The sequence below is a fragment of the Nymphaea colorata genome, chromosome 13 (assembly GCF_008831285.2).
Source record: "Nymphaea colorata isolate Beijing-Zhang1983 chromosome 13, ASM883128v2, whole genome shotgun sequence".
Classification (NCBI taxonomy): domain Eukaryota; kingdom Viridiplantae; phylum Streptophyta; class Magnoliopsida; order Nymphaeales; family Nymphaeaceae; genus Nymphaea; species Nymphaea colorata.
The window spans coordinates 4,742,393-4,767,888 of NC_045150.1; the positions used below are offsets into that span (position 1 = coordinate 4,742,393).

General features: G+C 37.6%; 2 protein-coding genes across 3 annotated transcripts; one reads left to right on the top strand and one right to left on the bottom strand.

Annotated features, from left to right (window-relative positions):
- Positions 1 to 806, top strand: LOC116267113 (molybdopterin synthase catalytic subunit). Its single transcript, XM_031648687.2, has one exon. It carries the CDS (start codon positions 35 to 37, stop codon positions 707 to 709), a length of 675 nt encoding a protein of 224 aa, XP_031504547.1. The 5' UTR covers positions 1 to 34; the 3' UTR covers positions 710 to 806.
- A 2,896-nt stretch (positions 807 to 3,702) lies between these two features.
- Positions 3,703 to 20,295, bottom strand: LOC116266882 (26S proteasome regulatory subunit RPN13). Of its 2 annotated transcripts, XM_031648333.2 has the most exons (15): positions 20,162 to 20,278; positions 19,247 to 19,288; positions 18,241 to 18,289; positions 13,472 to 13,564; positions 7,515 to 7,574; positions 7,313 to 7,351; positions 7,145 to 7,219; positions 6,996 to 7,062; positions 6,825 to 6,900; positions 6,272 to 6,387; positions 6,136 to 6,150; positions 5,960 to 6,054; positions 5,787 to 5,864; positions 5,646 to 5,700; positions 3,703 to 4,243 (listed from the first exon to the last, which is right to left on the bottom strand). In XM_031648333.2, the coding sequence occupies exons 3-15, from the start codon at positions 18,277 to 18,279 to the stop codon at positions 4,062 to 4,064; spliced, it is 990 nt and encodes a 329-aa protein (XP_031504193.1). In that variant the 5' UTR covers positions 18,280 to 18,289; positions 19,247 to 19,288; positions 20,162 to 20,278; the 3' UTR covers positions 3,703 to 4,061. The 2 variants fall into 2 exon arrangements, with proteins under 2 accessions (XP_031504193.1, XP_031504192.1); XM_031648332.2 differs by lacking the exon at positions 19,247 to 19,288 and having other exon boundaries at positions 20,162 to 20,295.
- Between the last annotated feature and the right edge of the window lie 5,201 nt (positions 20,296 to 25,496).

Here is a 25,496-nt window from a genome sequence, read left to right on the forward strand (position 1 = left end):
TAGACAGACCGGCTGACGCTAGCGGCATCGTTATATGTATATACAGAGAAGAAGAAGGAAGGGGGAAGGGCGTGCTGCGTGGAGGGTGAACATGGCTGCACAGAACCCTAGCGCAGAACCAGAAGAAAGTGGAGGAGAAGGAGGCGGAGAGGAAGACCTGACGCTAGTTGAGATCCTCGAGGACTCCGTCCCCATCGACATCGCGAAGCATATGAGGTTCGTGCGTCACCATAGCTGCGGTGCTATTGCCACCTTCGCCGGAACCACCCGTTCGACGTTCGCCGGCAAGGCCGTCCTCCGCCTCATCTACGAGGCCTACGCCCCGATGGCCGTCAAGCGTCTCCTGTCCATCGCCTCTGCCTCCCGGTCCCGCTGGCCCGTCCGATCTGTATCCATCGCCCACCGCCTCGGGACCGTCGCCGTCGGCGAGGAGAGCGTCTTCATCGCCGTCTCCTCCGTGCATCGCGACGCCTCCCTCGCAGCCGTCCGATTCATCATCGACGAGATTAAGGCGTCGGTTCCGATCTGGAAGAAGGAGGTCTTCGTGGATGGCGAGGTGTGGAAGGAGAACTCGGAGTTCTTCCGGTTCCGGGAAACGGCCGGCGAGGGGCAGATAGGGTCTGACGACGGAAAGGACAAGTCAGTAAATAGCGATAAGAGCCGGGGATGTAGCTGCCACACCAAGGTAAAAGTCACAGAGTACAGTTAAGGCAAAGTAAGTGGGGGACTGTTCGGCTCTTTTTTTTGTACTGGATGACTTGAATATCCTCGTTTATGCTAAAGTTTGCAAAATGTTCGGACTCCGACGTTATAGCGTACCTCTATACAATAACGTGAATAGAAGCTCAAGAAGATGCCAAAATAAATTTTGGTTTTCCGGGTTATCCTAAATTATTTTTTCTTTCCAAAAATTTCTATTTTTGAGCTTATTGTTGAATAGATATAAAAAGAACAGACATCTTCATGTACATTAACCATTTAGCGTGGGCACATTATAGTTCTCCCAAACTACTCTTCGTCCCGTTTGTCCTGATAGGTCTTTGTTTTCTTCGGCGATCACCTTCCTTCTCTTCCTATACACATTTGTATATTCGAATGCAAGCCTACCAATCACAGTTTCTTCAAGACGTTCAGAAGCATATCATCTCAAACTCTCTCTTGGTTTTCCCGAGAAGGAGAGGGCCAAACAAAGGAGAAGAGGTCCTGTTTTACTTGACAACCAGGAGGATTTGATCCCTCTCTTTAAGTTCTTTTCCACCTCTGGTCTACAGCTATACCTGTCTCGTATACGACTGTGGTTGCCGAAGCTCTGTTTAACAACCAACGAAAGTCTCACTCTCCATCATTAAGAGCTACCGCAAAGGAGATGGAGACAATATATACAAGTGAACTAATGTTGCATGTAAGTAGGAATGTCAAACAAGGTTCGACGAACATTTTTTAATAGGATATGGAAAAAAAAATTGACATCCCATTAAAATTCAGAACATTCGATTGGATTTGGATTCGGATTTAAGTAACTATTGATTGGATGTGGAATCAGATAGTTTTAAATAAATAACATATGTCTATAGTATGGCTTGGATTCGGTTTAAAACTCGGAATTTGATCAGATGTTAATCTAAAAATTGGATTCAGATTATGAATTTGGATAACAAATTTAGACATGGTATTAGATTTTTCTTCGCCCGAATTGGAATATGAATATGCATCCGAACATATAAATATCCAAAAAGGTGATATGTTTAGGTACTTATTCGGATCTGATATGTTGACGTCTCTATACAGAACTCCAAAACAAGCATTGAGCTTTAGGAAATCTCAATTAAGTCAATTATGTCTTTTACAAAATTTTTAATTTAAACAACAAAAAAGACCATTATGCCTCGTTAGACTATTTAACAATACATGAACCGAAGAAGTCGAACCTGAATCATTTTCCCTATGAAGGAAGGTCCTTATTCTTCACCAATGATTCTAACCAGGATTTTTGCATCCTTCCATGGATGGTTTTGATTATGAATGCATTAATAGAGCTGCGGAGAAAGGCAATATGTACGAAGTTTTCAACTTTGTTGACCCCTAAAACGTTGGAATCAACACAACTGAGTTGGTTGCCCTTTTTAACTAACTAGCATTTTGAAGAATTTTTGAACAACTGCACACACGTCTAATCCAATAATATGGTAGAAATTTTTGAAAAATCCAACATTAAATCAAGAGGGACCTCGACCTTAGTTGCTTTTGTTGTTGAAAACTGCTTTTCGATTTCCTTAGAAATGGAGGTCGTAACATTCCGTTCTCAAGCTCCGACTCGGACGGGCCAATAAACATATCGTGGAGAGGGAGACATCAAGATTCAAGACGAATCCCTCTCATAAAAGCAATAACAATATTCATTGCAGGCCTCTAAGATCCGTTTTCTCCCCATTGATGTGATGGACAAACATTTTGTTCTTCCCTGCCTACTCTTGGAATTGTTTTATGTTGCCAAACTCTACTAGTTTTTCAAGTTTACTAAACTCTTCTAACAGATAACAAGTATAAAGAATGAGCACGATTTTGCTCGATTGATTTGACAAGTAAAAATATGACAAAACCAATAATATTTGGAATCAACCCCCAAAGGGTGTAGCATATGTGATTGGACTAGCAGGCCAAAAAAAACTCAATTCTTATAAGTGTTATACACTGCTGATGATGAATGAATGTCATTTTAGTTGACAAGTATCTCACTCTCCACTCAAGTTTCAAAATATCCCTGAACCACAATGGCAGAGGAAAATGGAAAGAGGTTTTAACCTCTTTAAATATTTACGGTGCTCCCTCACATTCAAATAATAAAAATTTAAATAGTGGAAAATTAAATTTCAAAAAATTAAAATTTTAAATGATAGGGAAAGTGAAATAGGACTGCTTGTTTTCTAGTTTTACAGAAGTGATATTACATTCTTTTAATGCTGAGAGAACCAACTACTTTTTCCTCGAAATGATAAACCACGAGATACACATTCAAATAATAAAAATCAAAATATTGCAAATTTAAAATTGCATAGTTAAATTTTAAATGATAGGAAAGTGAAATAAGACAGATTATTTTCTCGTTTTGCCGATCCTTGTCAAATTCTGGTAGGCATCGTTTGACAGACTAATGGGGGCATTGCGGGTTTTGTTTGGCAAGCACCGTTTGTCATACGAAGGGTGCCCTGTGATAGCGTGCGTGTCGCAAATAAATGGAATGGCGACCGACCACCAGCGATCTAGATTACCAGAAAAAAATGGAAAATCGTTTTCTTTTCCATCACAAAAATCGCCTTTCAGATAGGTGACTCGCCGGTTGATCCAATCTGCCGGAACGCTTTGAAAACCTGCTAATTAGGTTCCATTGTTTGCCTTGTGTTTACATTTATTTTTCGGTCAATAAACGGTTGGCGGCCTTAACCGCACCAGCCTCTTCACTGCAAACCAACTGCATTTGCAGCCATTTAACAATAAGCATCTGCTTTAACCCGTATCTTCATATATCACCATAGGTTCACAAGGATGACATAGATACCTTTGTGAAGGCATCGGCCGGAAATAAACCGGTGTTTCTCAGGTGGTACAGCAGAACCCGCTCCTAAACCTTAAATAATTACTTCAGAATGAGAAGCGGACCTTGTTGATCGGATCTCAACAAACACTGCCATATTAAGAAAGACATAAGCAGAATGCCACTGTGCCGATTATCGTACAAATTTCAAAAATTGGTCAGCTTCAAGTGAAGCCACAAAATGGGCGCGTAAAGAATCAACATTACAAGTTAACCCCGTCAAAGGTGTAACATCTATATGAACGCCACACAGGTCCTACTCTTTAAGCTTCCAGTTCTGCTCATTTTTCAAATTCAGATTCGAAGTGCTCTCCCACCCCTCTCGTCTGTAGCCAATTTCAGGTGAAACGGACACGAACCAGAAGCTGGAGAATCACTTACCACTTATCTTTCTATATAAAAATGAGAGATGCTCACGATAAGAAGCCACGCTCCATGCTTCAGATTGTTCGACTGTTTAAGGCCTGTGTTACTGGCTCTCGTCCATTTTATCCTCCCCACCATGTCTTTGGGATTGACAGTCCATATTTGCATCCATGTTTGATTCGCTTGCAGCGACTGAACTAGACTCCTGCATCCCATTCTCAGGATCCAGGTTCTTTGCTACCGAGTCTTCGAGTGCCTCAAGAAACGAAAGTACGGTGAATTTATCTGCAAAATGAAATGTCAAAAGTAAAATAATTGGAGAATCATAACAATATTTAATGAGCTACGGATATGAGAAACCAAGCATATCCACACTCAAATCCTTTACAGTCAATATCGCGCACAAGATGCTGAATGAAAAGAACATGCCCGAGGGGAGAATGAGCAGCTAATATATGTGGTACCATAGCAACCGATTCCACACAAATGAAAAACAAAAAAACCCAGGATCCAAAACTGGTTAGAACCCTCACCAAGTCGAGGAACATCTCCAGTTAGCATCACAAAGCAGGGCATGGAAAAACATGGCAGCTGGCCATCTCACACTGAAGCTAGTTCTCATCATCACATCACAACTCACTCAAATCCAAGAGGAATCCAGGAAACTACCCAAACAGAAGTTAATCAAACATCCCCACAATCCGTTAACTTGGATTCACCTCTTTACATCGTATCCTAGGTCACAGGAGTGGAATCAACATCTGACAACAACATAAAATCCAGTACAAATTTGGAGAAGCCAATAAAGCAAATCTAGAATTTGATAGACATAGACTTCAAAAGCCACCAAATCAACAGCAGTTCTGTTTTCTCAGATCAGGAGAAGCAGTGCACAGAGCTATATAGTCAAGATTACGTTTCGAGATTGAGACTAGAATGACTGGAACCCAAAAGAAGACCAAACACCATCCAACACCGGTACCTCCTAGATGCTTCATTACTGGAGACTCCCTTCAAAAAAGGAACCTTGACAAGGAAAGCTACGACACCTCCCTTACTGTATATCACAACCAAAGAGAATTTACATGCTCAGAAGTTTATGCAGAAGAACGTATCATTTGAAGAAACGAAGTCATCTTTTTTATACTTCCATAGAATGAATAAGGCATTGTAGAAAAAGGGGGAAATAATTCTGACAGAGTAGATCAATGTAGATTGTAACTTGTAAACTGAATTGACAAGGATGTGTCAAGATGAAAAAAAAACAACCCGAGGATTGCCAAACACTCTGATACCCCCTTTAAAGAAGTCGGCAGCTAAAGAATAGGTGCACCACAAATTTTTATGCAACCTCATCTAATAAATTCCTCTGAGCTTCCATGGCTTTGGTGAAGGAGAGGGCTGTGCATCTAAATTAGCTCTGTTTTGTCTCCCTCTGTTTTCTAGGGCTCTCAACGATGCTCAGAAGGCATGATCCTTATACATTTCCAGCAAATTTACATTTGTTTCTCCTTGATTTCTCAGTCCTTTCAGATTTAAAAGAATGCTTCTATTAAATCAGACAAACAAATTCCCAATAAATCAATCACATATGGGAAAAAGAAAGAACCAATTTTTCCATGTAAGAAACAAAAAAGACACAAGGGAAAAAATATTGAAATACAACAAGAGACACGCATATGCTTACATTTGCTTGGATCAATCCCAAATTGCTGCAAATCAACTTGACCTGTTCGAAGCACCTACAATGACCAACAGACATTTATCATGGGATAGAACAATCAAAGGAAAACAAGAGGGAGAGACAGAGACAGAGAAGGCTCCCCACATAAGTAAATGATTCAACTTGTTGCCGAAATGGGGGACTCTGGAGCAATTCAATCAATTCATCAGGAGTCCACTGGCCCTGGAACAACACACCGTTAAACACCCAAAAAAAAAGGAAAAAAAAAACAGACTTGTAACACACTTATTTGAATATCTAGTGGCAATGTAGCCTACCTCAGGCAAGTATGCAGAAAGCCGCTGTTCCAGTGACAAAGAGTTGATCATTGGTCGAAGTAAATCGGGTTTCAATATGTCTCCCAAGCCCAATCCTGAAAGCCAATGACAAATGAATTCTTAAAAGAAAAAACAAATAATTTCAAGTTATCAGCATTCAAAATTGTCAAGCATACCAGCGTCTTGAGGGCCTGAGTGCCACAGCATCAACCGAAAAGGAGGTGTGCATTTTCAGGACAACCATGAAAAGGGATCCTAGTCAATATCCATGATATGTACTTCAGGGACAGACAATAAGCAGCATAGCAATACCTGCGGGCTCAATGCTACTTAATATTCTCTGCAGATCTGACAATTGTACAGGTCCAGATGACGATACCTCCCCAGCTGTTTCTGCAGTCATATTTGTAGTGTCTAGGTTTCCATCTCTATAAGAAGTTGGGGACAGAAGAAAACAGAACCATATTAAACATTCTGACATAAACACAGACAAGACAAGCTAACATAGATTGGTCCCCTTGCCAATCTGAAAATAATCAGTTTACAGGTAAACTTGGTATCTCACATGGCATACATTCTTCTGAGGCCCTTCTATAACTCCAAAGTTTAGTTCACGATTGTGACATAGATTTAATAGGTACTCAACCTAAGAAGCACTCTGCTTGAACTTTGGGAAGAACATTAGATGTATGACTCAGCATTCCATGTGAAGCCATCACATCACCAGGTAAACAAAACTGGGGTTATTAGACAATTTGTTCAGATTTAGTCATTCAATTTTAATACATTAAAGCCAAAAAGGATGATTCCCTTCAGCAATACTTTCAAGTGACATAAAAGAACAAAACTGTGATAAAGTGCATACCTTGATGTTACCTCATTCCCAATATCTTGTGGTACTTCTGAAGTTTGAAAAGGAGCTGAAGCTTCAGCCTCATCATCTGGCAGGTCAGCCAAATAAAAAGAAATTATACGTACAAAATAAGAGAGGGTGCAAGCACTACAAAGTGAGAGGTATGGGGCAGCCAAATTGAACCTAAAGGTCGATTAATATGGTAGTTCACCAATGTACATATACGAATATCACCATCAGACTTGGGCTCCTGCAGTAGATAGATGGTAATGTCATACATCAAAGAGAGCAATTATATATAAAAAAGAAGAAAAGCATAAAATGCCACTCACCTGCATCCAGAAGAAGAATTTCCTATCATCAGTATTGAACTTCAAAATATAAACCCTTCCAGATGATTGCTCCACCTTCACAAGCCAATGAGAAAGGAAGGGAAATATGTAGTAATGAATAGGCATAATTCTAACTTGGATAGGATAACAATGACAGAAAATACATACCTTTTCAAAAACAGCTTCGTCAGGAAACACGATTTGATCCTATAATATCTTGTGTCAAAGAAAACATGAGATTTTCTCACAAAAATGACAAGGTAATGCTCCCAAATTTAGATGGCAATAAATAACACAATCTCATAGATGCGAGTGATAACAAGATAAATCACATGATTAAATAAACTATCCTGGAGGTCAATATGGATACATCTTCCACCACATTTTGAGCCCGATCAAGCCATTGAAAATGGACTAATCCTTCTTCTCCCTGAAGGAAACAATGGAGAAAGGATAAATTTCATGTTCAAAAGGATAAATTTCATATCCAAATTCAATTCATATAAAATATTTTAACAGAAAAAAAAAAATTATCTTCCAGATTTCTCGAATCCATAAAGGCATAAACTCTACCTCAAAAGACCAAGACATACATATCTATTTCTATATGTAAATTAAACAATCATTTTATAAGATCTTGAACATCCACGAATAAATGGTAAGGTTTTCGTCCAAGCATACAATGCCCATTGCCTAAAAAGTTATCTTCCCCACTGACTGACTAAAAGGACAGGAATGAGACCATACCTGACCAAGCAAAAAAGAAGTAGGAGGCAAGGTGCAGCACAGCATGGACCGGATTAAATAGAGTGAATTTTCCTCTTTGAGCAAGATAAATGGACTAACTAAAATGTCTAATACTGTCAGACGGAATCAGATGACCACGTTTTTGCCTATGTTGTTAAGGGTGCAGGGTACAGCCAAGGCAGTGAGTTGAACTTGAACCCAAAGCCTGGTACGGGCCTAGGGCTAGCTGCATTAAGTGATCCAACAAAAGAAAAGGCAAAAAATAAAATGCAATATTAGTTTTTAGAATTAACAACAAACCTAGAGTATATTAGTTTTTCCAATTACCAATAAATCAAGAGCATTTCTCGATGGAAGACCTATTTATTATCAATTTATAACAAATAACAATTTAAAATGCATGACAATGTTCAAATTCAACATTCCATACAATGAAATGAACATAAGTAAATTTTGGAAGAGAAAATTTAATAAAGTTCAACAGTTAAAAGTTTAAAAGTTGTACAGCATAAAGAAAGCAAGTTTACAATTTTACACCTACTTTCTAATGTTTTAAAGTAATGAAAAAAATTCAAATTTCCTATGAAAACTAGATCTCTTAGTTCTGGTTTATAAAAATCAAAAGCCAAAACTAAAGCCGAAAAGTACTGAGCTAATTTGAGAAAAGAAAAGTGAACAAAAGGAAACAGAACTCAAAATAATCAAAACTTCCGCACTACCAGTTCCATGAAGCTATCTTCTATACATGCATACATACGTAGTTATATCATACATTATCATAAACACAAAAAACTTTCTCACGTTTTAAACGGCAAGGTTTTTCTTGGATATAATACGAAAAACTTGAAAAAAACAGGAAAAAATATGGGAATGTATGGTAAATATTTTAAAAATCAAAAAACTAAAAATGGGTGAACAATAAAATAAGTGAGAAACCGATAACATGAGCATAAAAAATAAAGTATCTTTGCAACAAATAAAAATTAGAAAATGAAAACAAACAGTTTGGTATTAGATAAACGCCAAAAAATGACTAAAAAACATTTTTTAATCATTTTTTGTTTAAAACGGCTAATTTATTTTTTTCCATTTTTTGTTGAAAAAAAAGTGTTTTTTGTCACTATGGTACATATTATATACCATAGTCACAATACCGTTCTCGAGTTTTTAACAGCTAGATTTTTCTCGAGTGTTTTTCAGCAAAATTGTTTTTTACGAGAAAATCTCGGAAGAAACTTGCAAAAGTTTAAAAAACAAAAAATAGATATAAATGAAATAAATGGAAAACTAATAAGGAAACACAAATAAAACTATATAAAAGTGATAAAAAATGTTTTTAATGATGATAAGAATAATGAAAAATAATTTAGCTTAAGTTTAAATTCTGAATCCATGATAATATCAATGTTAAAAAATAGAAAACTGAAAAAATTAAGTAAATAACGTAATAAATATTTTCCCATTTTTTTCAAAACATCCTGATTTGTTTCCTTTTTTGTTTTACTGATTTATGACGTTAATATCACAATATTTTCGAAAATATCATAGTACATGTAACACTACTATGTGTATAAATATATACCGTAGCCACCTATGTTGCATAGACATGGATATAGGTGTCAAACACAGGTATGACAGCAAGCTTCAAAAGATTAGACACTTGGTGTAATGCTCCAATGTCATAAACAACAAAACACGAAAAGGAAATAGATGCAAAGTCTATATTTTTTGTGTGTAGTGGAAGCAGAACAATCACACACCTATGTAGTTGGCATAGGCCTGATCGGTCTAATGCATACAGATCACTTGCCTGCATAATTAACGCACGGCACAATCTGTCCTAGCAGTAATGTTGCTAAGAAAAAACACCTATTAATAAAAACATTACTTTATACATATGTTGGAGAGCCACAACTTTCTAAGTCTTGGTTTCAAACACCATAAAGCTGAACAAGTATGTACAAACAAAAGTGCATAGAAAATGTATATGACATTATCGCATTACTTCCCAGCAATCCCCATCCTTTCAGCTGCCCAATCAACGAGCATCATTTGTTACATAGTGAAAATCTAATGAAGGCAGATAGTCATAACCAATGTTGTAAAAAGTGTATCGTAAACCGTATCAATCTGGCTTTAAAATACGTTGTATCGTAAAATATCATAACGTATCGTAACCATATCGTATTTAAAGAAATAAAAAATAAAAAAAGTCAGTAAAAAATCAGTAAAAATCAAGAATAATATGTTCTTCATAAAAACATGTTTTACAGAATGATAAAACTTGTTATTGCTACGAAGTTACGATTCATCATTCATAAACATCATAATTCATAACAATATCATTCTAGAAAGCACAACAAGGAACATAACATAACCTAATGTATATCATAATTTCATAACCATACATTCATAACTCATAAGGTCCATAAGTCTATGAGATAACACATCAAAAAACAAATTTCAATGTCAATACATATAAATGAAAGCACTCTCGACTCTCATTCATAATCTTCATCATCTTCATTCTCATCTTCATCTCCTTCATCAGCAATTTCTGTTGCTTCAACTTCAAGGTTAAAGCATTTGAGATCATCATCATCAAATATTGTAGTTGGTTTTTCCTCAATCCATGGTTCTAGATCATCAATGTTTTTTAAGCTGATAGAATCAAACTGAAATGTGTGCCTTCTTGCTGATGTTTTTTGTAATTGTCTATGTTAAATAAGAGAAAACTTGTTAATAGATAATTTTATATATATATATATATATATATATATATATATATATAACAAATGTAAATATTAAGTTGTTTAACCTGCATACAACACCCCATCAAGTTCGATCAGTTTCACCACAAGAACCACTGGGGCCACCTAGACCGATTCCTACATTTCAACATGGCCAACAGGGGCAACCTCAAGGATACTAGTTGTAGCATGGCCGACAGAGGCAATCTCAAGGATACCAGTTGCAACACGGCCAGGCTCACCAAGAGTGCTCATAAATGAAGACAAAGAGTTGGCCACACAAGCAACACACCAACTGTGGTGACGATGTGTCAGAGATTATAGATTTTGGAAATGAGGCTTTTTGAAACGAGCATCCTCTTGAACCGGTGGTTGACAAACGTTCAGAGTTGTGTGAGTTCACAGGAAAATTTGATGTAGAATCATTCTTTGACTGGACCTACACAATGCAGTTCGCGTTTGATTACCATGATGTTCCAGTGCACTAACAGGTTCCTTTAGTCTGCACCAAACTACGAGAACTTGCTTAGATGTGGTGGATCAAACTGCAGAAGTCAAGGATGAAACTAGATAAGAATCATACATTTGTCAAGGTGCAGCAGATGATCCAAACGAAGTTTGTCCCTTCAGAGTCTAGACTTTGCCGAGAGAGCATAGTAAGAATATCTCGAGGTTTGCTAAGGGTTTAAGACTATGACAGAGTACACTACAAACTGAAAAGTGACCCCATCCTTATAAGTTGTCATGGTTTAAGAAGGAAAATGAAGTCCCTATCACCCATAAGTGTTGTGTAAAAATTTCCATGGGAAATTACTACAAAGATGAGATTTGATGTGATGTAGCCCCTATGAATGCCAATGATATTTTATTAGGGTGTCTATGGCAGTATGATCGTACAACTATTCACAATGGCCACAATAACAGTTGTACCTTCAAATCTAAGGGTAAAGGCATTGTTTTGTTGCCTAATAGGAAGTCTAGTTCTACTAAGGGAAAGGATTTTGATAAGGCCTCCAATATTGTCAGTCTGTCTTATAGGGATTGTCATGGGCTGATTTACTCTCCTCTTGTAATTCAAATGAAGCAAAAGATTTACAGCAAGCTCAAAGCGATCATATACCCGACGAACCCTTGTCGGCAATGGTTCCACCACCGAATGTGCATGCCAATGATGCACTTCCAACAAGGGATTTTGTCTCACTCCTACCTACCTTAGCAAGCCGATGACACTTGTATACCTATAGCACGATAGCACCATCTTCGTCAAGAGCCGAAATTTTCAACCCAAAGAGATTGATGCAATGTAGTTTAGAGTTAGATCTGATCTAAGAATCGGATCCATTTAAGATTTGGATTTGGTTTATTTGGTTATTTATGTTCCCTCTTTTTCTGTGCTTTTCCTTTCATTGTTTGCTTTCTAATGCTTTTCCTATAGAGATTAGAACTAAGTCACACAAATGCTGCTATTTGGCAGCCGCACCCGAGTCGTGCACCGGTGCAGGTGCGGACACAAGTACAGCCCAGATTCGCACCCAATGAAGGTCAACAAGAGTCGACTGCGGTCAGCCGCACCCAACCAGTTTCGCCCATTTTAGACACGCACCCAACCATTTTCGCCCATTTTGGACGTGCACCCGACTCGTGTCAAACGTGAGTTGGGTGCGGTCACAACGTGTCAAGCTTATTTCTTCATCTTTTGACATTTTTATTTTTAAAAGTTCCAAGCAAAAAAGAAAGGGATTAGGGCACGATCAGTCTCCTTCCCAATGTGTCCCTCTTCTTTCCAGCAGAGACTGAAGATTTTTGGCAACTGAAATCTTCAAGTGGGTCGAACGACGGCTTGAGCAATGTGCGACAGGTCTCCGAGTAGAACGGCGGTTTCTCAGCCTTATTTCCGATGGAATAGCAGTGTCTCAGTCGTCTTTCTGGTGGTTACTCAGCCTTATTTCCGGTGGTTTATTTGTCTATTGTTTGATTTCTGCCGTCTGCACTTTTCAGCCTTATTTCTCAGCCTTATTTCATTTTCTGTTTTTCCATGTTCTGTTTCTGTTTTTCCATGTTCTATTTTTCTGTTTTATGCTTAAATCAGTTCACGTTATTAAGTTATTAACTTATATGTACTGTTTTTTGCCGTTTCTCCCAGTTTATATTTGCTGTTTTTCCGTGTCTTATTTTTACTTGTTTAGCATGACTTTAGTTTCATTTTATTAACTTATATTTGCTGTTTTCCGGTTTATATTTTGTTGTATTTTTGTGTCCTGTTTTTGCTTGTTTAGCATGACTTTCAGTTTCAACTTTCATGTTATTAAATTATATAGTTATATATTTCCTTTTATAATAATTAATAATAATAATTACCATTGCCACACCTAAATTCTTTGGGATGTGCCGCTCCGGCACCTGCACACGCACCCCACACCTATGTGACATAGGATTAGAGTGAAGAACTCTAATCACTGCGCTTTATATATATATATATAGAGTGAGAGAGATGAGAAATAGTAAATTGTACAAAAAAAAAAATCTAAGATCTATTAGATAATATAATCAATTAATTGTTTAATAACTTTATTTGTCTGTCACTGAAAGTACAGAGAATCAACCCAAACAAATGAGAACATCGAAATGATCCTTGAAGGAATTATCCCAACTGCAATTCAGATCATCAAGCTTCCAGTTTTCAGACAGTAAATTATATCATTCTGCAGAATAGAAATTCACAAACATACATGTACCATAAGCAAACACTAAGATAACCTATTGAATCCTTTCATGTGTGCCGCACACATATGCCTGAAGTATGCAAAGACTTTTATCTTGTAGAAGATACCTTAATTAAACGAACAAGCCCCTTACGTGTATCTGGAATCACTCGCTTTCCCTCTAAGAACATCTTACCAGCACGGAACTCCAACAGTACCTCCTGGTAAGAAAAGCATATGAAAACATAGGACTATAAATGAAAAGGTGCATAGCAACTCTCAGAAGAAGCGGCAAGTACACATGGCTAACAGTGATTAAGTGCATAAACTTCCAATCCATAACAACTTAAAAAGATACTCCTATTGATGCTAAACAGTAAACAAGCATTGAGAGAAGGCAAATAGTATTCTCATTTTCTTTTCAATTAACTAAAAGCAATATTTTATTTTATTGGTGCATAAATGAGGTCCGGAAGAAGGTTGGCACCTATGTCACACGGATACGGCTGGGAAGGTCAAGTACCGGCGTCGACACACCGACACAGGGATCCCGACACGGGGACACCGCAGGATACGTTTTGGATCGGGTCTGGGTCAGACCCGATCCAAACCAACCCGATTTTCTTTTAAACCGTCGTTTTCTCTTTACGCGACTTTACCCTCCGACAGTCGACTTTCCTTACCTCGACGACTTCCACGGCAGCACAGTTCGGCAATGGCGGGCGACGGCGACGGCGACATCTGGTGGCGTCCGGCGGCAGCCGGCGACAGACAGGTAAGTGTTTTATCTATTATTTTTGACATTAGAAGTTAGGGTTTCAACTTTCATTTGGGGATTTTTTAGATTGGGTATTTCTTACCGATTTTGGGATGTTTTGGTTTGAAGATTGGATGGTTAAGGATCCTATTCTTCACTGCTATGTGCGATATTTTCTTTTTTTTGTTTGATTTTGGGATTTGGGGATTTTGCCGATTTGGGGATTTTGCCTTCGTTGTTGTTGATGATGCTAGATATGTAGCCTTCGTTGTTGTTGATGATGCTAGATATGTAGCCTTCGTTGTTGTTGATGATGCTAGATATGTAGCAGGTTCAGCTACATAGTCGATCGCAGCTAGATATTATAGATGAACTCGGCTGTTGTTGGGAAATTAATGATTCTATTGGCTTCTAGCATGCAATCTAGATGGCATTAACATATAAAATGTTAATTTTAGAAGTTTATAACATGATAGTATGCATATTTCCTCGGCTGTTTTATTTCAGACGTTTTATGTTCATTATATGTTTTGTAACTGCATGTTTATGTTCATTATATGTTTAATGTAGTATGGCGAGGAAAGGAAAAACAGTGTCTCAGTCTCAACCTACAAGTTGTGGTTCTGGAGGTTCTGGATAAGCTGCGTCTATTGCACAGCCACTTTGTTTGAGACTTTCTTGCTTATGTCTTAGCAGTTATCACTTTTGAGATTGGTGATGAACAATGTTTTGTTTGAGACTTTCTTTATTATCATTTTTAATTTTTTTGAATATAATATTCGCCGTATCCGCGTATCCTAAAATTTGGAAAATGTCGTGTCCCCGTACCCGTACCCGTATCCATAGGATACCCGTACCCGTATCCGTGTGACATAGGTTGGCACTGATTACAATCATCATAGGCTATGTCACATGCGTGCGGGTTCAGGTATGGGTGCTGTTTCAGGCACAGGTGTGGACCAACTTCAAAAATCATGGGTATGTGGGAATGGCCGTAATTATATATTTATATATATAATAATAACATTTTAGCTGAATAAACACATAAATTCATTGCTTATATTATAAAATATATTACTGAAAGGTACAAAAATACTAAAATATACCCAAAAAGGTAAAGAAATAAGGTTGCCGTGTCCAGGCCCACACCCGTGTCGACACAAATACTTGGCCTGTTTAGCCGTACCCATGTTTCACAAATCACAGGTATGCACATAAAGTGGAAGGCACTAATAAACTAAAAGATTTCAAAAAAAAATTCGAAGAGACAAGACACAAAAGCACATATTCAACGGTCAAGCATTTCAAACATAAGCTGCATGGGGGTAGAATCCCAGCCATTTTATTGACCAAAAATAGGGGATGTATTTACATTCGACAGTTAAGTATTAAGCCCGTTTCTAGTAAAGTGGATGGTTATTTTCAAAAATAAATTTATTTAATACTAACTTTCCAAGAATGAATGACATATAGATGACGTCTCCAGTTCTTAGGTCCCAAGAAGTCAAGAACTAAGGAACCAAAAAATCAAATAAAAAAACATTAAAGCCAACACAAAGATAGCATTATTGATTAGAGATATTTCAAAAAATGATTTAAGTAAGAAATCTACAAACCATATGCTAGCCTGATAAGAATAAGTAGCTCAAATACAAAGACCACTTAACACAAACAACAGCATAGGAATCAAAAAGGTGGAGCGAAAACAAAACGGACAAAAAAGCCATGCACTAGGTTATAAGGGGGTGTCTGCATGCCTGGATCAGTTATGGACGACTTTTCTAGGAAACATCCCAAGGGGTGGCACAGGGCCAGTGGGTTATCCGAGGATGATTCAAGTTGTATTTGAACATGAAGCATGGCTTACTGAGGTTTTCTGCGTTTGAAGGAAAAGAGACACAAAGATGCATATCATGCACAAAAAGCATTCTTTGGCTTCTTCTTAAGGAATTGAAGATAACTGGTGAGGAAACATTCTTGCTTAACTGGTTTCTTGGAGCTGTAATGATGTTCATTCACTTTAATTTGCTTATAGGGGTGCAGTAGTTCAAGGTTGACAAGCTAAAATTGATGCTCACAAACAAACTCCAAGTTACAGTTCGGATTTAAATGGATCAAAATTGCATCAAGAGTAACAAATTGTTAAGAATGCCAGTCTAGATTCAAGATGGACATGAAATATAGTGGTGAAAATTGATAAATTATTGGTTTGGTTTAAGATTGGTTGAATTTGCATCAATAGAATGAATCAAGTTACAAACCAAAAAGAAGAAAGTAGATGAAAATAATAACAAAATCCATGACTAATGCAAAAAAAAAAAAGTAGATGAAAACATGTGAGAAAATGCAAAAAGCAAATATTTGACAGTTCATCTCCATACTGTAAATAATGGACCCATGGCCCGCGGTCAATGTTGAGGGCACTGTTCTAAATTCTAACAGTTGTAAGTTGTAACTATGTTGCCAAGGCCTCGTCTAGGCATGGACTAAGTGTGAGTCCACACCCGTCGCCTAAGTCCACCACCTAGGTGACGGGATATGTGTTGGCGCCTAAGCTCGCCTAGGCTGGCCCAGGCTCCAACATGCCTAGTCCATGGAAAAGTGAAAAAGTCACATTCCCTTTCAATTAAAGTTTCTTAATTGAGTATATATTGTTATGTACTTTGTCGTATTGATTACGTATTTTTATTTAGATTATGTTGTTATATGTATGCATTATATGTATATACTGTTAGTCACTTAGGCTGTTATATAGTATTTGGATACCTCATACCTGTTATATGTATACATTAGTAGGGTTATGTCTTTCTTTAAGTACAAACGGATTAAAGCCTTATCGCAGATTTACATTCCTTTTTCTAGAGATTAGATCTAGTTTTTTTTTGTTTTTTTTATTAGAACACATTTAATGAGTAATGTTAAATTCCTTCTATTGATTTTGCATATTCAATGAAGTAAACAATTAAATTTGATTGTTTAAGTTGATTATGCTTGTTATATTACTACTTTTCATATTTCAAATATTAGTAGAAGTTAATTAAAATAACTTGACATATTAACATACCTAAAAAAAATTGGTCGCCTTTTTAGCCTAGGCGTCGCCTAGGCAGCACCTGGGCTCCTTGACAACATAGGTTGTAACTGTCAATTTTTTCCTTACCTTCAAAACAAGCTTCTTGACTTCCATCTGATCTAACGTCTTTTCTTTTTTTTTTATCTCCTAATAACCTACTTTCTTTCTCTTTCTAAAGCTCTCTAGTGACCCATTTATCTCTCTTTCTAAAGCTTTGTGTAATCAAGCATCAGGTTTCTTTCAGTCAATCCCTTTATCTAAAGCCCATTTATCTCCTCGAGTATTCAACACAAACTTCTTCTCTTCCATTTGAGTCTATAAATCTGCCTTTTCTCTAATCTTCTATTTACCTATGTCTCTCTCTTTCTAAACCTTTTTACTACATTAATTCTCTGTATCTTTCACTAATACCTGTACCTAAAGCTCCATTTGTCTCCCCAGTGTCTTGCTTCTTTATCATTCTCATCAGCACCAGAGTTTCTCATGGTTTGATAAGATGATCAGTGACGACCAGTAATGCCCATCTCGGTTTTATGTTGCTTTCAATGCTGGGGGGGTCCAATATGGAGAAATCAATGTCCCATTAATCATCATTGCAGCTTCGGAGTCAGACTCAAGCTGCTGGATGCTGGAGCTGAAGGATGACAGAAGGATGCTTTTCTTGAAGGTAGAGACTGGATGTACAACATGAGACAGAAGCTCTTAGTCTGTCCACGTGAAAAGGTCCGGCCTGATGACGCCAACTTTTCTCACCCTAGTTTGAGGTATATGGGATATGTATATCCAAATATATTTTTGGGCGTTGACAATGGCTCCAGGTGTCCTCAAAACCACAGAAATTCTCACCCTTGCGACAATTTCTTCTCACAATTAAACATACATCCTAAGATGAAGGAATGGCATGGTGGTGTTTGGGGGCTGTAAGAGTGGAAGATTGGAAAAGCATATGAAAAATCTGGAAGGATCTGATGGATCTTCTTTCAGGCAAACAAACATTTTGGTGAGACGTAACCAAAAACCCTGGAGCTAAACTACTGTCAAGTTTAGAAAAACAATACAGATGTTACCTGTACTGATGCAAAACCATCTGTTCCTGACGAGTCCATGCCCTCCAGCCTGAATCCAAAATAATAAGAATAGTAACACACACCTCGTGAAGGTAATTTGAAAGAATAAAACCTAAGATAACTTGTTAGTTTACTGTCTAATCATACAAAGTCGCAATATCTACAGTCTTATAGCCCCAAACACAGGATATTTACACTCTCAATCCTCTAGAACAATATCGCATGCTTGACTCAAACTGATGTGCCTGTTCTTACAGATAATAAGTACATTACATGGGGGCACCAATACCGTGACTGTGAAACCACAATTGTCAATTTCACTTGGATTCAAAAAATATAAATTGAAGTCTCTCAATCAAATTCCAACTTCAACGTCCAGAGAAGAGTCAGCAATGTCAAATGTACACCATAATATAATTATGGCCTTAAGATATCATAATAATATGGCATTATTATGTTTGATCAGCACATTTTTTTCTGATCATTGGATGTCTCATATTGTAATTTTTAACAAATGGCTTCCCTAAAATTTCATGAGAAAAAGCATGAAGAAACTTATGCATGTCTTAGATGGCTATATCCAAAGGAAAAAAACAGCTAGAAAAAATAACAGTCAACCCAAAATCTTTTCTCACCATCTTCCAAAAGGCACCTCAATATCTAATCAACACACCTACCACAAAAGATAAGAGTCATAGACAATAGTGTCAAGAAACTATTAGTCTATTGCACCTCCAACAGCAAAATCACGGCATGAATTTGTATATGCCTATGCTTGCTGTCTTCTAATCCATAGACAACATTATTCCAGTCACTAGGACAGTTAATGATAAGCAAGTTTCTTCTCTAACATCCAACACCAATTTTGTTTACAGGAACCCAGAAACTAAAACCCAAATACCAAACTGTAGAAGTCACAGATCATTGCCATCTAAAAATTAGTGATAACACCAACTAAAAACTAAATAATTTCTCTAGCATCCTGAAAACAACCATTAAATCTCACAGGTTAACAAGGACAGAAAAATGATGTCCAATGCGCTTCCATCTGCAACAATGAAGAAACTCAAACTTCAAAATTGATTGGGAGCAGGGAAAATTTTGCACTGTTAAAAAATGGATCACATATTTCATCATATTTCATACCACAAATCTTTCTTAATGTGGTCAATGTTGTGAGAAAATTTTACAAAGTGGAAAATTTTACACGTTGCAGTGAGAAGGGAGTAAAAAGTAAAGCTCAACATAGGCCTGGCTCGTTCGACCTCCAAAATGTGAAGCTTACTCAGCCGGACACAATGCCTAGGACAATATGAGCGACACTTGTAACTTTAAAGGAATCTGGAACCAATCTCCGCTACCATGAACGATTTTAAATTAGCAACTCACGATCCGAGTTCAAGCTCCATTGGGAGTCAACCTTGAACCATCCATATATCTGATGAACCATAGATAGGGAAGGTGTAGTAACGACACATCCAAGACTTCGCCCCCTTTATGAGAACTTCAGAATGAACCCGACAGCATGCCATTTCAAGATTTAAGAGTCAAATTCGCAATTCCTCCAATACAAGACCACCATGACCTCCAAACACCCAGAGGACAAAAATGTTTCTGACAAACAGAACCCAACTATTTAGTTGTCATTTCCGACACCTCCACGGACGACTAGCTTGGCTTTCTTTTTCTACTCCGTTCCTCGGGAGGGAAGTTCAAACTCCTATATTCCCAACGACGAAAATCAACCAAAATTTAAAGGACGAGAGGACATAGAAGCAGGAAGATGAACAAGAACGCGATGCAGTAGTGAGACCAGTAAGGAGGAAGATCAAAAGGAGCAAAATAACAAAAAAGTAATATCGGAAATAGCTTAAAAAGGAAGAAAGGATTTGGAATCGAGAAAACTAAATGTATCGCTCACCCGGGAGTCCCCACCCCGCGTCTCGCTGGCGATCGCCAGATATCTCTGCTCTGGCCGTTGCTTGGCTTGCCCGGAGAGAAGCCCTAGCCGGAAGAGTCGATTTGGAAAGACCATCTGAAGCGCTTTCGGAGACCAATAAAAACGACGGATTTCTTTGCAAAAACAACCCTTGATTTTCATATATTTCATGGACGACGGATTTCTTTTCAAAAAAGTCTTTATATTTTCATATATTTCATTTCCATGGCGGATCCTTTGTCCGAAAATAAACAGGGCCAGCCTTCCCTTTGTTAGTTGTCACTCAATGTGAGTGGTTAAGTGCGCGTTTGTAAACAAGACAGATCAAAAAGTAATTTCATCAATGATGCCAAGCATGTCAAAAAAAATTTGGATGATTCCAAGTGTTAGCCGTTTAGAAATAATTTAATCAGGGGCGCACTAGATATCCGTTGTTTGATTACCTATATGATACCATTTTATGCGGCAAAGTTCGTGGAATATTTTCAGGGTAAGGACGACTTAAACATGCTACGAGATAAGTGCATGAGCTGCTGCGTGTTAGGCCCATAACACGCGGCATGCGTTTAAAAAAAATTTGTTCCAATATTATCCGTGAATGGAAATAGATCCTAGTTAATAATATGTTTGGATAGAGGGAAAGAAAAATGAAAAAGGAAAAGTAAAAGGGAGATTAAGAAGAAGAAAGGGAAGGAGATGAGAGGAGAGGAAAGAACCTATTAAAAATGTTTGTGAAAATATTTGTTTGTATAAGAAGAAATCAAAAGAAATGAATTGTTATAAATCCTATTTGCTTAGTTATATGATATAAAGGGGAAAAAATTTGTTTGCTTAGAACAATACCCCTAAAACTCTCTCTCTCTCTCTCTCTATAGGGAATTATTGATTCAGGAAGATGCTTTACGCACCATCAAAATCGTGAACATTTTGGAAAAACTAATTCATCCAGAGAGAAAGCACGAGCAACAATGTACCAACCACCAACTAATGAGTCATCATACGAGGAAAGGAAATATTCATAGGTTTGTAGACTAGCCGAGTCGAGCTCCAGCTCGGTCAGCTCGCACTCGAGTCATGTATTGGTTGGCTTGATTCTGAGTCAAACTGTACAAGGTCCGCTCGAGCTCAACTCATTTAAGCACCTTTACCAACTCCCATTTGATTTGAACTTTTCTCGGTTTTAAGTTCGGAGTTGGTCTTGGTCCGGTCTGCAGTTGTCTGTGCCACAAGTGTTCTTCTTTTTCCTTCTTTATTTTCTAGTATTCTACTTTCTTATTTGCATGTCTTAGTTATTTTCTTGTTTTTCTCGTTTCCTTAGGATAGTTTATATTCCTATTCTAAGAACGTTTGTTTTATGTTTTATATTCCCGCATGTATATTAGTTTATTCCCTTATGAATGCTATAAGTAATGTATTTCATGTTTTTCTATATAGATCTAATTTCAATGTCTCTAAGATAGGGTGTGGAGATCAAGTATGCCTCCCTCTTCCTTTTCTTTTCACTCCCAATTGTTTAATTTCAGCCTTACATTCTTTTAGTATCATGCATATAGTTTCCCTTCTTTATATTGCATAAGCATGCATCAGCATATGATTCAAGTAAGCACTATGGTCTACATGTGTGGCACACATACCACCACAATAGTTGAGGCATGAAAAACCCTAACTTAGCCTAGCCTCCACTTGCATGCATTTTACAAAATGATCCCAAAACATGTTCCCTTTTGAAAAAACAGTTTTTGAAAACCGCAGGTCATGCTTGATTGAAATATAGCTCTGGACCTAACCAGGGCCCAAGGGGCGGAGCCAAGGTGGGTCCAACATGGACCCTAGCCCCACTTCATTTAAAAAAAAAAATACATGTAAATTTTATAAAATTTCACTTGTTATATATAAAAATTTTGAAAAATGATATTTCGATCATAGTCAAAATTTAGAAACTTTAATTCGGTTGGCCTCACGAAAAATTTTTGCTCAACCCCTACCTAGACCAATCTTAGAACCTACAACTTAGTCACTTGTGCTTATAAACCCCATGCCAACCCTTCCACGAGTCTTAACTTCAATGTCCATTAATGATGAAGTATTGAATACCTCCACATAAAACCTTAAGGCTGCGTTTAATTGCAAGGAAGAATTTAACGTGGTAAATTTTTTTGGAAAAAAAAAACAGGATGAAATTTAACCCACTTTCGATTTGAGGTCCTGTTTGATTGCATGGAAGTTTTTTGCATAGTAAAATTAACTGTGTTTGATGCACATGGTAGTTTTTTGCTGGGTAAATTTAACTGTATTTGGTGCACATGGTAAAAAAATAGGTAAGACTTTTTTTCTAACTATTAGAACTTGTTATATTGGATCTCCTCAAATCAGAAGAGGGTACAAAATGAAAGATGATGTAAACAAATACCATTAACACAACACTAAAAACTCGAAACCCCACAACATTCATGCATCCAAGCAAGCGACATATCAGACCTTACAAAAACTAGACCAAACAATAAACAACCCCTACATGAGACAGCGACGGAGAGCAGTTTGATTGCAGACGGAGAGCAAGAGACATCGATGCCTTCAGGCAGCTTCGGCAAAGAGGAAGACGCAGGGATGAAGAGCAGAAGGCAGAGAAAGAGAAGCAGCGCAAAGGAGGAAGAGGAATACAGAGGCCTTCGATGGAGAGCAGGAGAACAAGAGGCAGCGACAGAGAAGAAGGGAGCTTGCAGCGACAGAGGAGAAGGGGGCTTCAGGCGACAGGGAAAAGACGCGAGGGTTTCGACAGAAGGGGAAACCGAGAGAAACGGAGGAAGAAATTTTGAGCCCTAACGGCTCAAAATTTTGTCTGCAGAAAAAAGTCGGAGGTCGGACTTCCGACTTTTTTCTGCGGATATTTTACCCCCGTCGTACGAAGAATTCGCATGATTTTTTCACGCGTTTGATGCTCCCATGGTACGGCAGTTGAAATTTCAACCGATCGTATACTTTTCAACCGCTCCTCATTTTTCCCCCTGCAAGCAAATGCAGCCTAATTCTTGGCCAACCCTAGGGTTATCCTCAACCTGAAATCATCTCTTATTAAGAGATCAAGTCATAATGGACTTGCATCTCAAGAATCTGGATTGATTGGATCTCTAAGACAATCGGATATTCCACTTGGGTTGTGATGATAATGAGTCTTAGAGTGGCTAGATTACGATCTATTTTGATCTTGGGGAATTTGAATCTTATAAACCTTGGATTTCCCTTAGAACTATGATATTGGATCTTGACCTAGATAATTTGATTTAGATTGTTTAATTTGGACCATGATGTTGGATCCTTGGAAACTAGTTCGATCAATCGAACTCTTTGAACTGGACCTTAATCTGGACTCAGCCTGGCTCATTAGATGTTAGATCATTATTTGGATCAATAACATGAACTTGAACTGGATTGCTGGATTTTGAATCATATATTGGATTCGTAATTGAATTGATCTTGAATTAAAAGGGCCAAATCTCTAGGATCATGTCCCAAAACATGAAACCAAGTAGAATTCCAACCATTAAACTCTAGAAACCAGATTTTGATCATGTGTGCCATAGGATATGAATCATGTTAGTATTAGGCTTGCATTGTCATGGACTATGATGAATATGAGAATGAACCATGTCTTGCTTTGAAGTGAAAAGCTTGCTTGGGGGTTAGAGCCCCTACCTTTATTCCAACAAAATGAATATATACAAGGGAAGGCCAATAAGGATCTTAACACCAAACAAAAACAAAGGGTAGCTTCAGCTTATCTCTATTTCACAAAAATCCTTTCCTCGAACTTACCAAGGAACCTAGTCCAGCCTGCATTTGTCCTTCTTCCTTCAAGTGTTTGTCTTGTTTTCCTCACCTAATCTTTAGTTGGGAAGTCTATAAAGTAATCTCCACCATATTTCTTATGAAGTCTAAGGATGCGCTCCAAAACCTCCATTTCTCCCTCTTGAATCCTGCCCCTATCTTTAATAATCACCACACAACCCATAAGCACGTCTTGCTTTGAGCTCTATTATTTGTAAATGATACTCTCCAATGGTCTACCTAGATTTCTAAAATTAGATTCTGACATTTGTTTTACAACATTTAGAACTGGATGATATTCAATAACCTAGGCATTAAATCAATGTAGTCTAGTCATTGGTCTGATTACCCTTATTAAAGCCACCAAGAATGGTCATACCTTATACTGGTAAGTCCAGTCCCAGCCACGAGGTTATCTTGCATAACTATTCAGAGACGAGTTACAAGTTTTCCCTATCTATAGTTTACATGTAAGATGTTGCATATAAACATATGGCGACACTTTTCTTAGTGATAGACTTTTTATTTTTATCCATCTGGCACACACACACACGAGGAAGGGGCAAACACAATTTGACATAGGGCACACGATGATTTTACTTTTAGTCATATGTGAATGAAATATTTGACTATTTAATTTATGTTGAATGCATGGATGAATGATGTGAAACAATGTTAACTCAAGTGGGATGCGTATTCAACTCATGAAAGATCAAACGTGCACCTCTGAAGGCTGTTCGGAAAGAGATAGTGGTTTCGCTCAATATTGATTTATAGGAACTTGATGTTATGTATTTGAAATATTTTGTTTATGTTAACTTATTGACAGGTTTTTATTGATCCACAATCTACTAAGAGGCCCTTGAAGTTTAGATAAATCAGCAGCCACATAAAAGGCATCAACTAACAAAGAAGATGAAGTATAATGCACGATATGCTCTGAGTGAATTACTATGCCTTTTAAACTTGACATTTTGGGAATTTGATATTGTTGATTGTATGGATGAATTGTGTATACTAGATGTTGGGTTGACTCTCTTACCTAACCGGCTCACTGGAAAATCCAAATTGAGCAACTAAAAACAAACATATATGCATAGCTATGCATGGGTGACTGAACCCTTGGTACGCTTAGATCAAATGCTTCTAGTGTAATGTGTGATACACTTAATCAAAGTTGAATTGTATTTAGATGGCCAACCTTGGACTTGTGGAGATGTTGGTCAACTAAAAATGAACTTAGTCAGGTCCCAATTCAGATGGATCCAAGGATAATTGGGTTGAGTTGAATCACATCAATGAAATGAATTTTGGATTTCCATACTTTACCACCCTAGGAAGGAAACCAAAAATTTTGGAGAATCTACCTTGAGTTCTACCCCTATCAATTGACCTCTTAAAAGATGTACTCAGATGTAAAACAAAAGTAGCTAGAAAATATGAAATGAACGGAAAGGGAAAAGAACTAGAAGTATATATACAAACAACGTGG